General features: G+C 36.9%; 1 protein-coding gene across 1 annotated transcript in view; it reads left to right on the top strand.

Annotated features, from left to right (window-relative positions):
* Positions 1-16,663, top strand: part of LOC104870928 (uricase) — a 100,487-nt gene that overhangs the window by 37,745 nt on the left and 46,079 nt on the right. The window contains exon 2 of the mRNA XM_033758169.1: positions 14,592-14,676. Within this exon, the coding sequence (XP_033614060.1) occupies positions 14,599-14,676 (78 nt within the window). The 5' untranslated portion in view covers positions 14,592-14,598. The remainder of the gene's footprint in view (positions 1-14,591; positions 14,677-16,663) is intronic.

Here is a 16,663-nt window from a genome sequence, read left to right as displayed (position 1 = left end):
TTTTTTTTTTTTTTTTTTGGTACCATGGATTGAACTCGGGTCCTTGCGCTTGCAAGGCAGGCCACCGAACCACTGAGCTAAATCCCGGCCCTAAGGTCAGAATTCTGAGAAGACAGTGGTAGGACAGAGGTAAGAGAAGATAAGGCACTTAAGTATCCCAGGGATCTAGAGACTATATGACTTGAAAAGGGGTGGGGCTCAGTCAAATGTGTAAAAGAACAATTAAAACTTTAAAAAGTCTGGAAATTGTTGGAAAAGTTGTCATGAGATTAGAAGCTCTCTAAAAATTTGATTGAGAAGGCAAGGAGAGGCACAGATCAGTGTTGGGAGAGGCAGGTGGTATTGGATGCAGGCAAGTTGGCTTCTTAAACAAAATGTTCTGAACAAAATCTGACCTTTTCTTGATGACTCACTTTGGACATCAATCATTGTCCAATGTTCTAATCCAGCTATGCCCTCAGGAGCATCTGAGGTCCGTGGGGCTGTAGGCTAATGCATAATGGCTCCAGACAGCTGTGCTTTTGGAGTTCTTCTGTACTTTCATCCATTCATTTGGTACTTCTCTGCTATTGTCAGCATGCCCTGACTTTCTATTTTTCATATGTTGCCTTCGCTCTATATACACCTGGGTGAGGAACTGAGAGTGCCTCCAGAATTGTCAAGACACTGGCAGAGACACCAGGACAACTGGTCCTTCAGCCATTCAGGTCCTTTTTAGCATAGCTCCCCCCACTCAGATGAACTCAGGCCTTCCTTTCTCCCAACTAGGCCCCAATGAGGCTCAAAAGTGGGCTGAGGTTTAGCAGTAAGCCTGACTTGTTGGATATAGGGACAAAAGTGATGAGCCTCCCAGCTTGGATCAGCCTGTTCTTGGTCACCAGACACACCACCTCCTCATGGAGGTATGTGGACCTGAGTCATCAGGAGCCTCTGATTAAATCTTTTCTGCAGATGGTCCTGAGCTCTTGGGCATTGCTATAAATGAGTCATGAATCCATTGTTTTGTTTTTGTTTTTCTGTTGGTGAGGCCAAATTATTTTGTATCTGGCAAAAGTGCCTGGGTGTTCATTGCTTCTTTTCCTGCTCTCTAGGAAACAGCTCCCCTCGAGACAGATTACCCGTGGTTAGATTCCATCTAAATCTCTGGGGAAGAAGTACTACCTCTTGGGCTGCATGGCCACCTGCGCACACTTATATCCAAGGAATAGGGGCAAGAGGTAGATGTAGCACTTCTGTTTCCCCTGAAATCAGAGCTTTAGACTGGCATCCATATTCATGGCAAGGCTGGTTTTGATTTTATGTCCCCTGACTCCTTCCTTATTACTGGAGGTCTTGAATGAACAGGAAGGAGCTGGGTCTCAGGGATGCAGAATTTAAAATCCAGAAAATGAGTGTTTTATCTCTGGAGGAAGTGGTCAGAATATTCTGTTGTCCTCTCCTTTAAAGTGTCTGACACAGCTCTAGATGCAGAGGGTTATGTATTGGGTACCAAAGTACAGACAGAATCACTTTTTCAGGGGGTAGATATTATACAGTCAAAGGTATGCCAGGAACTGCCAATGAGTTTCTCAGCAATCAGTTGCCATTAAATTACCCACTGCAAACACTGCACTACAATGTTTATATAGCAAGAACCTGCCTATTAAGTATGTAGTGGTTGTTAAATCATCAATAATGAGATCCTTGAGGCTGTAAAAGTCAAAGTAGCTTCCTGTTTCTCTCTCCCCAAAGCAATTTTTCCACTTGAGTTTTATGAAATAAATTTTCTGGGGGCTGTTAGTTTTGGTGGCAAAATCTACTTTCAGGTAAGAAAGTAGAAAATTGAAATAGATGAAGCCAGTTACATTCAATAACAGATTACACAATTTTTTTTGTAATTGCATAAAAATGTGTATTAATATGTGTTAAAGTTTTGAATGAATTTATATGAGATTATTAAAATAATTTTGTTTGGATGTTGCCTGAAGTATTTAAAGAAGCAATTGACTTTATAAGGTTATAATTTACATATAATAGAATATACTCATTTTAAAGAATATAATTGGGTAAATTTGGGCAATGTAGCATCTCCCCTCAAATTTTTTTCATGTGCTTTTTATCTTTTATATTTTTTCCATGCCCTTTTAAATCAGTTTTACCTCCCCTAATCCCCAACCCCAACCATAGATCTGTCTTTTTTGTGTAATTTGAATTTTCTTTGTTTTGCTTAGTTGCATATTGTAATATTTCTAGAGAAGTTATATTTATTTTTAATAATTAAGTAAATAAAAAATACTTTAAAAAAATTTAAAGTAACTTTAAAATTATGTTAAAAAGAAGACAAATTTTAAAAATAATGTATGCGATGCTTTGTAAAATTAATTTACATATTTCTCCCTCATATTCTACCTGGGTGGAATTTTTGTTTTCCTACTTTGCATCCTGACTCCAAACCCCTGACCTCAACAAACAGAATTTAAAGCTACTCAGACCAACCCTTCTTCCAAAATCAGCAACTCACCATTTTCTCATGAATCAGTGGCTTTTTACCCAAAATACAAAATAAGGAGACAGATAGTTTTTCAGAAAGTTGTGGATATATGATACTCAAAACAATCTATAAAGATAATCATTTAAATTAGTCCTCTTCTTTAAATTTTGTTTTAAATAACTCATCATCATACAGTGATAATTGAACTTAATGGGAGCTTACCATAGTTCAAATATCTAAAAAAGATTTCCTTCTGTAAACAGTGCTCCTGTCAATCCAGTGGAAATTTCTGACAAGAAATGAAGAAAAACAATCATGAATGAAAGAGATAGGATCTTGGGATTAGATTGGGAGTGTAGGCACCTAGCAAACCAGTGGCTTCCCTATCTGCAGAGGTTATGAAAGAAAATCCTACACTAGCTATTGGGTACGTAAAGTACTTCTATTAAAGCCAAAACAAACTATCATATATTTGTTGAACATCTGCCTGCCTAATATACAAAGTCCTCTTTGTACCAAAACACAATGCACTCTTCAGATGACGCAGCTCAGAAATCCTGATCAGAGCACACAATTTCATTTCATGAACATTGCTCTAAAACAATAGGAATTCAGTGTACATTGCCTGCTTATTTTGCATAAGAATTTTACATGTATTATTTTTCTTAATTTTTTCCATTTTACAGGTGAGGAAATTCAGGCTTTGAGGATTTAAGTAATCATTGAAGGCTGTGTGAGCCTCCAAACCCTGATCTCATGCCTCATGCCTGTTTGCTCTGCAAATAATTGAGCAGTGCCCTTTAGCCTGCTTCTTAATGCTGTATTGGGAATGTTTACATTGCAGCCATTTGAAGAGAATGTTCATGGATGTTTGTAAGGCTTACATTGTGTTTGTCTTAATCTTTGAGAATATGTCTTTCACTCATTTCCTCTTGATTCCTCTAATACGAGATGAAGTAAAAAATGACTTTTTTGTTTACTGTTGAGAAAGCACTATCTCCAAGAGAAAGAGAACAATTCAAACATCATTTGCACTTTCTTTTCTCCATTTACACCCAATCTGTTGGATTAAAACTTCATGGAATTGAACAGTTAGAAGGTGGTGTAGACAAAACGTTTGGTTTCCATCAACCTGAGTTAATATGTTAATTAAAATAGTTAATATTGATTATTGTTCTGACATTTGAAAATGGGGGAGAAAGTTAAGTGCTAGACACTGACTGTTTTACATAATTATCTCACTTCTATTATTAACATTCTTGTTTTTCAGTTAGAAACTGGCTTAGAGTGAGGTTAAGTAATTTGTTCAAGGTCACACAGCTAGTAATTGCTCAAGGTCAACAGAGCTAGGTTTTACATCCCAGCTATGTGGTTTGACATGTTATACCATATTGCGCTCTCTCCCAATTTCAACTGGGCACACTTAATTGCTTCAAAAAACATTAATACATTTAACATTTCCTTCAAAGAACTTTGCAAAAAATGTGGAGAAAAATATCAAGCAATATTAGAAATAAATGGGGCATGGTGAAAGAGAAACAAAGAGACCAACTAATAAGGAAGAGTGAAGTGGGGTCAGGATGGCCAAGATCCTGATCTCCAACCATTACTGCCTGAGGCAGAGACTCATACTGATGATTCCAACAGACTTTGGCAGAGTTACATGGCATGGTCCACTATCTACTGAGTGATGAGACATTTTTATTGTTTGGCTGGCGCATGGCTTTTGAAAGCTTTTTCTAAATGGAAGTGTCAGAAAAGGGGCCAAGAATGAGACTGGGGGATGGGCTTTTAAAGGAGGCTAATTGAAAGGACTGTATTCAGACAAGTGCTGGTAAGATGGAAAGGAATCAGTATAAACCCTTATAGTGCAGCCTCATATAAACTTGGTTTGGTGATACCAGGTTATAACAACAGTTTTCTATAGAGCATGATTCGAATAAGACCTAGACATACAGGTCACAGAGCTATCTGTTTACATAGAGTACATCTTTTCAACCTGCCTTTGTCCTGTGGGACATTGATAACAAAAGAATTTGAGGGACAGCACATGCAAACCTGTTGCTACTCTTGCACAAAGGCTTCCAGATATCTTGCTAATATTCAATAATATGAGATTTATATTACATAAGCAAGTATTTATTGAATGTCTACTGTAGTGGGTTCCTATTATGGATATAACTATAGATATTAATTTAGATCTGAAATCTGAGCAGCTTTTTAAAAATGTCCCTCTGATCTTTTCGTTTTTCAATTATTTCTAGTTTAAGCCAGGACCTCATCATTTCACATCAAAAATTTTATAAAAGCCCATGAAAATAAACTAAAATAGAAAAGAACAAACTGTTTTTGAGCTGAAGAGATATAATTTAGTTCAAATCGATTACAGGGCTCAGACAACCTACTAGAGATTAACTTCCCTAAATCATTGCCTCTATCATAATGTTCATCTGTCTCAAGAATATCAATTAATTCTTTGCTTGGTTTTAAAGTTTCATGTTGCATTATGGCCCTACTCTGTCTGTCCAGTTCCATTTTTTAGTGTCTAGCAGTACATCCTTTCCTTGAGTTAAATTAGCTCCTAACAGTTATTTCCTCCTTGTGTGTTACGCAGGTCTGCTTCTGAGATTGAATCATACTCCTTTATTGTCCTAGAATATCTTCCCTCTTGTTCCAACTGTCTAAATTCCTCTTATCCTCGAAGACCCCTAAATCTGCAATTCCTCATTGAAGGCTATTTTTCTTGCTCCAGTCTTCATTAATCATCCCCTCTGAACCAGTAGTGCTACAATTTGTAGTAGAATTTTTTCCAGGATTGAAAGGAGCTATTTTATCTTCTTAAATCAATGCATGGATACCCCAGCCCTCTCAGTGAGTTTTTGCTCTACCTCAAATATTTAGGTAGGCTCTACCATGTTTTACAATAATTCATTCAGCCAATATTTCCTGAATCCCTAATGATCCAGGGATAACACTAAAGACTGGGGACTCGACCGTGAATAAGACATGAAAATCTGTTCTCCCATGAAGATAATATTGGACTTCTGGCAAGATGGCTGACTAGAGGCATGAGATATGCTTCTCTCTCACAAAGATTAAAAAGACAGTAACTACTACTTGGCTAAAATATTTAAGGGAGAATGCTAGATTGCAGTGCAGATAGAATGGAGAAACTGTGGAATATATACAGTATGGATGGTCTGGAAAAGAAGAGAATGAAATGTTCTACATTGATCATTTTGTTGTCCCAGCCTGAATCAATATGAATCTGAATAAGTCCTCACATAAAGAGAAAAAAGAAGACCTTAACAGCCCCCAATGATATCATGGACACCTGAAGTTTTGCTAGTTGGGTTATCCTGCAGTTCTGGTGGACCTTGATCCTGGTCATAGGACTTATTAAGATGTGCCCAGTGTTGCATTGCTCCAGAGTGGGATTTCAGTTTATATCATACCCTCTCCTAACTAGACTGCTGTTGCTTCATGCCATTTTGATATCAGATCCAGCCATGCCCCACCTCCACTGATGTGTGCAACATAGCTTTTCAAGGTTACTGGAGTGGCTTGAACACTGACTGCTATGGATGCATACTGCCCTACAGCTGTGTGGACTCGTGGGTGTGGACATGCAGTGAGCAGCACTGCTGTATATAGCAGCTCCACCTGGGCTGCTAATGTCCCCATTCCTACAGGCCCTGCAGTGGTAGATGGATTCTCTGTTTCTACTGCTACACATACCATGCCTAAAGCCACGGACCACCACTAAAGAAGTTACATGGAAGCTACACTTCCCTTCTCAACTGTAAACAAAGCCAATATAACATAGTAAATTGACAACTGAAGACCATCAGTAAGAACATGCAGATCCCAGTGAAAAGCCTGCATGGACCAGAGTGTCACAGGTGTGCAAGTCCCAGCCAGGGCCCCGACCAGACACCAGCAGCTTCAGCAAACAGATCCCAGCCAGAGGCCCACCTGGAAAAGAGCTGTGCAGGCACACAAACAACAGCCAGAGGCCTGCCCAGATGCCATTGGTAAGTGCATGCAGACCCCAGGCTTCTTAGCCTGCTCAGACATCAGCAACACGGTACACAGCCCCCAGCCATAGGCCCTCCCAGACAACAGCTACATAGGTGGGCAGGCCCCAGCCAGAAGCATGCCCACATATCATCCCATTTGTGCACAGGCCCCAGCCAGACTCTGCCCAGATACCAGTACAGTGCAGAAATCTAGAAGGCCACCATTGAACCCAGAAATAGGTACAATTGTAAGCGTCAGAGAAGAGGCCTCTCTGAGGTTTGCTGAGAATTGAAGCCCACTAGTAGAGTAAAAAAGTCACATCAACAAAGGCGCAGTAGGCTGTATCTGTTGAAATAGGAAAACATGTAAACAAGTCTCAAAACCAGACTTCTAGATCACCTAAGGCAACCCCCCAGGCAATGAGACGGAACAATCAACTACCTGGACAACCTGAACTAGTAACAAAAAAGGATCTGGAAAAAATGAAATCAGAAATAATTTCTCAGATAACAACAGAGATTGTGTCCATAATGCAAGACACGATTAATAAATCTAGAGCAGACATAGATAAAAACATAGAGAACCTCAGGAACATGATGGCATCCCAGCATAGGAAACAAGTGGAATCCATAAACAGATGCAAACAGATATCCAGGAGATTAAAAACTCCATTGAAAGTTTACTCAGCAGAATGAGCCAATATGAGGACAGAACTTCAGATATAGAAAACAGGATTGCAATTAGTGACCAGGAAAAGAAAAAATTAAAAATAGTAAGGGACCATGAGAAATCAATCCAACAGCTGCTAGATGATGTAAAGAAGACTAGGAGTCCATGAAGAAACAGGAGAGAGTGTAAATGATATTAAAAAAACCCAAAAAACAACTGTTCACAGAAGTAATGGAAGAAAACTTCCCAAGCAAGGGAAAAGAATTTGACATGCAGATAAGTGAGGCATATAGGACCCTAACTAGCCATAATAAAAAACAAAACAAAACAAAAAACTACACCTAGTCATATAATAGTTAAGATTCCAGAAACTCAACAGAAGAAGAAAATCTTACAAGCAGTTAGAGAAAAGAAACAAATCACATACGAAGGAAAACCCATCAGAATCAGTGCAGATTTTTCAACACAAACTCTCAAGTCAAGAAGAGCCTAGAGTAAAGTATTTCAAGCTGTAAAAGAAAACAACCTCCAATTCAGATTGATGTACCCTGCAAAACTATCTTTCAAAATTGATGGAGAAATAAGATACTTTCACAACAAGGAGCACCCAAAGAACTTCATGAATACCAAACCAGCATTCCAAAAAAATTTTTAAACAATATCCTAAGAAAAGAAATGAGGATCACAACCCCAGGAAGCCCAGCAGAATGGATCCATTAGGCAAGACAAGAAATTAAATGCGAAGGGGGAGAATCTAACAAGAAAGATCATATTAAGGACAAGTCAATACATACCAGTTATAATCATCAACGTTAATGATTTCAATTAACCAATCAAAAGAAATATACAGGCAGAATGGATTAAGAAGCAAGATCCAACAATATGCTGCATATAAGAAACACAATTCAAAAAGAAACTCATAGACTGAAAGTTAAAGGGTGGAAAACAATGTACTCCATGTGACAGGGACCTGAAACAAAGCAGGAGTAGTTATCCTATTTTCAGATCAAATGGATTTCACACCAACACTAATTAAGAGAGACAAAGGATACTGCATTTTTGTAAAAGGAACAATCCAAGAGGAAAAGATGGCAATTATAAATATAGATTAAAACTAGACCCAGTTGGAGATGAATAGCAAAAGAAACCACAAGAATTCATAAATACATGAAAATTGCACAACACACTTCAAAACAACCCATGGGTCACAGGGAATTAAAGAGGAAATCAGACAGTTTCTACAGTTAAATGACAATTTTAGTACAATGTATTGGAATCCATGGGACAGAATGAAAGCAGTCTTTTGAGGGAAATTCATAGCACTGAATAGTTATTAGGAAAACAGTGTGAGCTCAATCAAACAACCTGATGCTACACCTCAAGCTTCTAGAAAAAGAAGAGCAGGTCAAACCCAAAACTCATACAAGGGAGGAAATTGTAAAGATCAGAGTAGAAATCAATACAATGGAGACTAAGACAAGGATACAAAAAAATCAATGAAGCAGAGTTGGCTCTTCGAAAGAATAAACAAAATTGACAAGCCCTTAGACAACCTTGTAAAGAAAAGACCCAAATGTATGCAATTAGGAATGAAATTACCATTGATCCAGCAGAAATCCAGAGGATCATTCAATACCTACTTTGAGAACCTATATGCCAGTAAGATGGAAAACACAGAAGAAATGGACAGATTACTAGATACATATGAATTACCAAAGTTGAATGAAGAAGACCTAAAAATCCTAACCAACTCAATGTCAATCAACGAAATTGAAAATGTAATTAAAAACTTACTAAGAAAAGCCCATATCCTTATGGCTTCACTGCTGAAATGTACAAGGCATTTAGAGAAGAACTGTTGCCACTACTATTTAAACTCTTCAATGAAATTGAAAAGGAAGTAATCTCAAGTTCATTCCTGGAAGCAAGCATCACCTTGATCCCCAAAGCAGAAAAAGACACAATTGAAAAAGAGAACTATAAGCCAATCTCCCTGAGGAACATAGATGCAAAAGTCCTCAATAAGATGCTGGTAAATAGAATGCAGAATATTATCAAGAAGATTATACACACTGACCAAGTGGGATTCATCCCAGGGATGCAGGAATGGTTCAACATATGCAAATCAATAAATATAATACACTATATTAATAGAGCTAAGAACAAAAACCATATAATCATCTGATACAGAAAAAGCATTTGACAAAATTCAACACCAATTTATGATAAAAACCCTACAGAAAATTGGAATAGATGGTCTGTACCTTAATCTGATAAAAGCCATCTATGAAAAACCAACAGCCAATATCATACTTAATGGTCAAAAACTGAAATCCTTTATGCTAAAAATCAGGAAGAAAACAAAGATGGACACTATCTCCACTCCTGTTCAATATAGTTTTGGAAACATTAATCACAGCAACTAGATGAGAAAGAAATAAAAAGAATAAAGATAGGAAATGAAGTCACATTGTCTTTATTTGCAGATGACATGGTACTTTATGTAGAGAGCCCCAAGAACTCCACCAAAACTCTTCTATACTTAATAACTAAATTCAGTAGAATAGCTGGATACAAGGTCAACTCACAAAAATCAATAACTTTTCTGTACACAAAACAACAGACTCACTGAGAGAGGAACTGGAGAAACAACTCCTTTCACAATAGCATCCAAAAAACAAAATACCTAGGAATCAACCTAATGAAAGAAATCAAAGACTTCTGTGAAAACTACAGAAGTCTAAAAAAAAGAGACCAAAGATGATATCAGAAAATGGAAAGACATTGTTTATTCCTGGGTAGGAAGAACCAATTTAGTGAAAATGGCCATACTTCTAAAACTGCTATATAGATTCAATGCAATCTCAATTGAAATTCCAACAGCATACTTCACAGAACTTGAGAAAACAATCCAAAAACTCATCTGGAACCAGAAGAGACCTAGAATAGCAAAAGCAATTCTAGGCAACAAGGACAAGATAGGGTATATCACAATCCTCAACTTGAAACTAAAGCTACTGTGATGAAAGCAACACGGTACTGGCAAAGAAACAGACCCAAGGATCAGTGGAATAGATTAGAAGATGCAGAAACAACTCCAGACACACTCAGTCACCTCATCTTTGACTAAGGAGCCACATGCCCTCCCTGAAGGAAAGCCTTTTTAATAAATGGTGCTGGAAAAAGGAAAAAATGGAAACAAAGTCTTTGTAAATAGGGAGAAGTGGAGGGGTTGGAGGGGAATGGGCAAAAAATAAAAACCATAATATTCCATGAAAAGGCACAAATTTCCAATGATGAATGTCATCATATTGTATACCTAAAATGTACCAATAAAATTAATAAAAAATAGTGTAAACAGAAAAGCTATTGTCAGAGAAAAAGAATTAGACTTTTCAAGATAAACATAAACTGATGGAATTCATCACCATTGGACTAGCCTTACAAAAAAATGCTTAAGAGAGCCTTATGTATAAAAGCAAAAGGAAGATAGCTACCATTAATGAAAATGCACAAAAATATAAACAAATATAAAAGCAGATACATAAATGAGAGAGGCAAAAGTAATTAAACCTTATCAGTGCAGAAAACCACCACACCACAAAGATAAATAAGAGAGAAAGACATGGGAAAAAATAAAGGATTCAAAACAGAAGAAAATTAGCAAAAGGAGAAGAGTATGTTCTTAGCTATAAAATATAACCTTTAATATAACCAAATTCTTCAATGAAAGTAATTTTACTGGCTGAATAGATTAAAAATAACTAAGTAAAAAAAGACCGAATGATATCCTGCCTACAGGAAACCCACTTCACTGGTAAAGGTGTACAGACAAAGTGAAAGGATGAATAAAGATATTCCATGCAATAGAAAAGTGAGCAGGAGTACCTACATTTATATAACACAAAATAGATGTTAAGTCAGAAGCTGAGACAAAAGGGAAACAAAGGAGGTCACTCTATAATGGTCAAGGGATCAATTCAAGAAGATATAGCAATTGTAAATATATATATACCTCAAGTTGGAACATCCAATTTTATGAGTAAAATATTACTTGATATAAAGGGAGAGATAATCTCACAAAATAACAGTAGAAAACATCAGCACACCATTTTCATCATTGGTCAGATCATCCAGAAAAAAAATTATCTTAAAATTGAAGACCTTGATGAGAAGGCGGTCAGCCATGAGCACGTGTGGAATAAAAGCTTTTCAGACAAAAGGAAGGATTAAGTGCATGATTTGAGGTAGTGTTGAATTTGGTGAGTTTGAGGGCTAAGAGGAAGGAGTTTAGATGAAGTATTGTGAAGGGTAAAAGAGAGGTTGGAGAAGTGGCTGGAAATAGAGCAGGGTGGATCTTGTAGCAATTTTAGCAATGGAAAGAAGTTTGGACAACACAATTTGTACTTAATTTGAGGTGAATCTGATTCAATTTTTCATTCTTTTATTATAGACTTCTATAAATCAGCCTTTTATACACTTGAAGACATCTGTCTCCCTAATGAGCCTGTTCATGGTAAACATTCTCATTTTTTTCCATACTGTTCTACTGTCCCAGGAACTGTTTTCACTCTGTTAATTTCTTCTACACACCCCTTACTCTTTCTATAGTCTTGTTGAAGGTGGCACCTAGACCACTAACAGAGGATAGCATAGATCTATTTCCTCATTCTTTCAACATATGGTCTGTTCATACAACTCAAGTATTAGCTTCTTTTTTCTCTTTTTCCCACCAATCACATTGTGTGGGCATGATGAGTTTTCTGCCAAAAACTCTGGATTATTTTCAGCCTTGTTTGCTGATAAACTGTATTTCCCTTCAATCCATACCTTTGTGGTGACTCTTTTTTGTTTTGATTCAAAAGAAGAACCAGACATTTATCCTTATACTATTTAGTATTGTTTGATTTAACCTGTAATAAATGCCTTTCAAGATTCCCTGGGAAGGCAGCTCCATTATCTTCCACATCTGCTATTCCTCTTACCTGTTTGTCATGCAAAATTTAATAAATGTATTTTTCAAATACTCATTTAAGTCATTGTGTTAGCTTTCTATAACTATAACAAATAATCAACTTATAAGGAGAGAAGGCTTATTCTGTCTTCTACTTTTGATGGTTTCAATTTCAGACCATGACTGATTAGCCCATGTTGCTTTTGGGCTGCAGCAAGGCACTATATCATGGCAGGAGCATGCAGCAGAGCAAAATTTCTCACCTTATGGCCAGGAAGCAAGAGAAGGAGGAAAGGATTGAGATTCTATGGTCACCTTCAAGGGGACCCCTCCAATAACCTGAAGATGTCCCATTAGGCCCCATCTCTGAAATGTTCCATAATGTCCCAGTAGTGCCACTCTTGGAACCAAGCCTTTAACAAAGGGACTTTTGAGGAACATTTAAGATCCAAACTATAGCAATCATCTAACCTTATTTTTGTTCTATAATTTCAGAATTTTGGGAGGCTGAGGCAGGATGATCACAAGTTTGAGCCCACTATGGGTAACTTAGTGAATTAGCAAAACTTTGTGTCAAATTAAAAAATAAAAAGTTCTGCTGGGGATGTGTAGCACAGTGCAAAGTTCCTGGGTTCAATCCCTAGTGCTATAAAAATGTATTTGGAAGAGGGCTAAAGGTCAATTATAAGGTCTAGAAGGACAGACACTGGTGTTCATGATTGGTCCTGCTGCTCTTTATTGTGCCTGGCTCAGAGTTTATTAACAGATTAAATTGGGAAACAGTGGGTATGGTCTTTGGGGTGATACTGAGAACCTTCTTCCAAATTGGCACAAATTTACCATGCTACCATTTGAATAATGCACGAATTCATTGAATTGTATGTACTCTCGTTCACTCAAGGTTATCATGTTGACCATAGGGTATCTGGGAAGACCTTTGTTTTGTTGTTTCCAAGGCTACTACACCTACAACTGGTTTAGAATCTTGCAGCCTTAAAATTCTCATCAGAAATGGAAATGAGGCATTCAGAGATGCTTGATTCATAGATAGCTTGGCGCATGCTGACACTTGCAGACTGTCTAGTTTATTGTTTTTTAAGTACTTTCAATCTAGTACTTTAAAGATCCACTGAGGGTCCATGCTGGGGAATATATTTGAGACTACATCTTCTCCGTAATTTTGAAAATTGAGATGGCATTTGTTTGTCTGGTGTGTTTCTTCGAAGATCATCATTCTTTCAGTAATTTTCACTACCCTTTATGTGACCTATAAACATAACCTTGTTGTAGGGAGTTGTGGGTGCGCTGAAAATTACTTTGCAGAGATCTTGATTTAATTACTTTTCTACTTTCTTAGTCTGAAATCATTCACCTTCACCGAGAAGAAAGAAAAAAGAGAGACAAAGGTTTATTTTTGGCATTCACAAATTATAATTAGCTCCTGATCCAATCATAAATATACAACATTTTGTATTACTCGTAAGCAGGTTTTGTAAATAGTAGCTACTGAGGTATTAGCCTTCATGTATCTCTGTATACAGGTATGTTCCCTCTTCTTTGTGTTTTTTTTTACTCTTCCTTGTTTATTGGCCACATTCTCCCTAACCTGTACAGACTTAAGTCATTATTGAGCTTTTGAAAAAGCAGGCTATGTAGCTAAATTGCATTTTCTAGAGCATTTCTCTCTTCCTTATAGAGAAATCACAATCAGAATTTAACTTTAACCTCTTGAGCTGCTGTTGAATTATATTCTCCTTTGTAACTCAAACCCAGATCTTCTAGATGTGGACAATACTCATCTTTTCCTTCCCATACGGTTATCCAGGTACACTTTTTTCCCTGGGCAACATTATTTTCATTTCACCAAAAAAGTCCTCTTTGTGGGACTTAGGTTCAGAGTTTGAATTCCTCTGAACATTATGTCATTGTGTTAAGCCAAAAGTCAATCAAGAATTAATTTAGCTGAATGAGACCCTTAGTAAATGTCTTGAATATTTGGAGTTCTATCATTACTCTTTATTTTATTACACCAAATTCTTCCTGTTGGTTCCTGTAAAAGTGTATTTGTTCATCCTACCTTCTAATCACAGGTTTATTTCTTCTATAACCTATATTATGTTGCTGTGAGACACCTGAGATGACGAGACTATGAGACTCATGTATGACCCATGTCTCAATTATAATTTCAATTGAAATGATTTGACACCATGCCTGCTCTGACATTTTTGTTTCCACATGGTTTGTACAAAGATTGTTTACTTGTGAGAAACAACAACCTACTTAGGATAACTTAAACTAAGAAAAAGCCATTTGATAAGTGATATAGGGGCATGCTCTAGAACATGAGAAAAGGGAGAATAGCTAGGTTCCATAAAGAACTAACACCTGGTCTGTTGAGACCAGTAACAGTCTTTCTGTGCTTCTTGAAGTGTCTGTACAATTCTCCAGGTTCTACAGCCCAGCATTTTTATATTTTAGGGTGAACATGGAAGAAAATGATGACCTTGGCATGAATACACATGACCTTCCAGATCAAGTGACCAAGCCTCAAAACTCAGTCTTGGTATGCCTACTTAGATTTTCTCCCAAATCTGATTTCCTTAGCTTGGCCTGTGGCTTATTATCTTTGGTATCATAATTCCATGCTTGGTCCAGTCATGGAGTTCAAGGGGGAATGGCCAACAGATACTGAATAATGGCTTTTCTAGAGAGATATGAGGGTAGAGCAGAAATGATTTGGTATTCCTGGCATCTTACACTCTAATCAGTGCCATAGGTCTATTTCTATTTTAATTTCCTTTCTTTGCAATCATAGTAAGTAGTTGCTAGCCAAACACCGTCTTACACTTTTTGGTTCATATATATTCTCATCTTAGACACAAGTCTTTGTTTCCAATATTTTAAACCATTTTTTAGAACTTAACTTGCATTCATTTACATATCCCCAAATCTTTCTCTTTGCCCCACAGGAATCAATAAAAGCATCTCCTATATTTTGAAGTGTTTTATATTTAAAGTGCTTCCTTCCAATTATGTGATTCTCTGAAGAGTCTTCACCAATCTCCCTACAGGAATCAGCACAACTGGAAACAATCCTGAGTGTATGCCTGAGAAAGAAAGCCACACTATGTCTCTTTATTTTATTGGGGCTCCAGGAGATAGTCTTTCTTCTCAGGGTCAATGTTTACTATCCTTGAACCAAGGAGGCTGTTCAATTACTCTCTAAAGGAGGGTCTAACCACTTGCTGTCTCCCCTTCATTAGGAGTCATATCCTTGTACTTGTCCAGTGTCTTCCCTTTCTTCTCTCTACACTCTATATTCTGCAGTATCTGAGTTTGATTGTCTTCTGTGTCTTCAGATTCCTTTGATGATCCTGGCATACAGCCACTTTTCTTAGTAGATCTATTTTTACCTTTTGGGGAAGGCATCTCCAACTTATTATGTATTTTTAGCTCAACAGAATTTCTACTTTTACTTTCTTTTTACTACTTATCATTCATTTCTCTCTACATCTTTGGAGTAAGCTTTGACCTACTTCACTCTAGAGTCAGCATCTTAAACTTCTTGGTTTTTCTCTAGTAATCCTGTTTTACTGAGATTATTCCTATTTAGATACTCTCTGAAAGGCCAAAACATTTTTTCAGGTCTCTTCACATTTTCAGGCATGTATATTAGCTAGATAGCAATCAACACACCCACTGCTTATACTTGCTTCTGACAGGAAGACAAATAGCTTTTTCCTTGCTTGTAATTGAATCTTAGGTCCAGTGAATTTTGGTTGGTATTGATAACTCAGGATAGATATTATCCTGTAATGCCTCATTTCCTTTTATTGTCTCTTGGAATAGAACATAAAGGCTTAGCCTTAGAAGTCAAACAGACCTCTGTTATACTAGGCAAGTATTGAAGTTCTTTAAGCCTCAAATTGTTGTGTAGTCTAAGAAAATGTGGGTTGAATGTTTGCTATCATAGTAAATGCTCAATAAATACGACCTTTAATTATTGATGTATTTTCTTTTGTTAGACTGTAAGCTTCTTGAAATTGGGACCTATATCTTGTTTATTAAGTAGTTAATTCTAAGTTTTTCATTAATGTAATAATCGTGTTTAGTGAAACAAAGATTGTGAGATTTGTTTTTTGTTTCTTTATGACGCATTTCTTTATTTCCTTCAAATTGAAAGGTTGTGGTTATACTTTTTTCTCTTAATCTGACTATAAATTTTTTCACGAGTATTACTCATTTCTAAAACTTCTTTTTGCTGAGTGAGTGGGATTCAAATTCCAATTTCACCTATACTTTTAATGCTAACTATATGTCAGGATGTGTGGTAGGCTCTTGACCATATCTAGATATTTATCGTTCATAGATTAAAATAAAAACAAGGCTCAGAGAATTCAGGTGAGTGGCCCAATATCATACGCTGAGTAAGTGACATCTGCAAGAATGACAAGACCTAAATATAATCAGTGAGAAAGTACTGTAAGAAGAATCTGATGAAATAGTATCAAAGTACAGGGACAGAGTTATTGTTTTCTTTAGAAAAAGAC

This window comes from Fukomys damarensis, unplaced genomic scaffold, assembly GCF_012274545.1.
Source record: "Fukomys damarensis isolate Sample0158 unplaced genomic scaffold, DMR_v1.0_HiC HiC_scaffold_33, whole genome shotgun sequence".
Lineage (NCBI taxonomy): Eukaryota > Metazoa > Chordata > Mammalia > Rodentia > Bathyergidae > Fukomys > Fukomys damarensis.
This window is presented reverse-complemented; position numbering and strand designations above follow the sequence as displayed.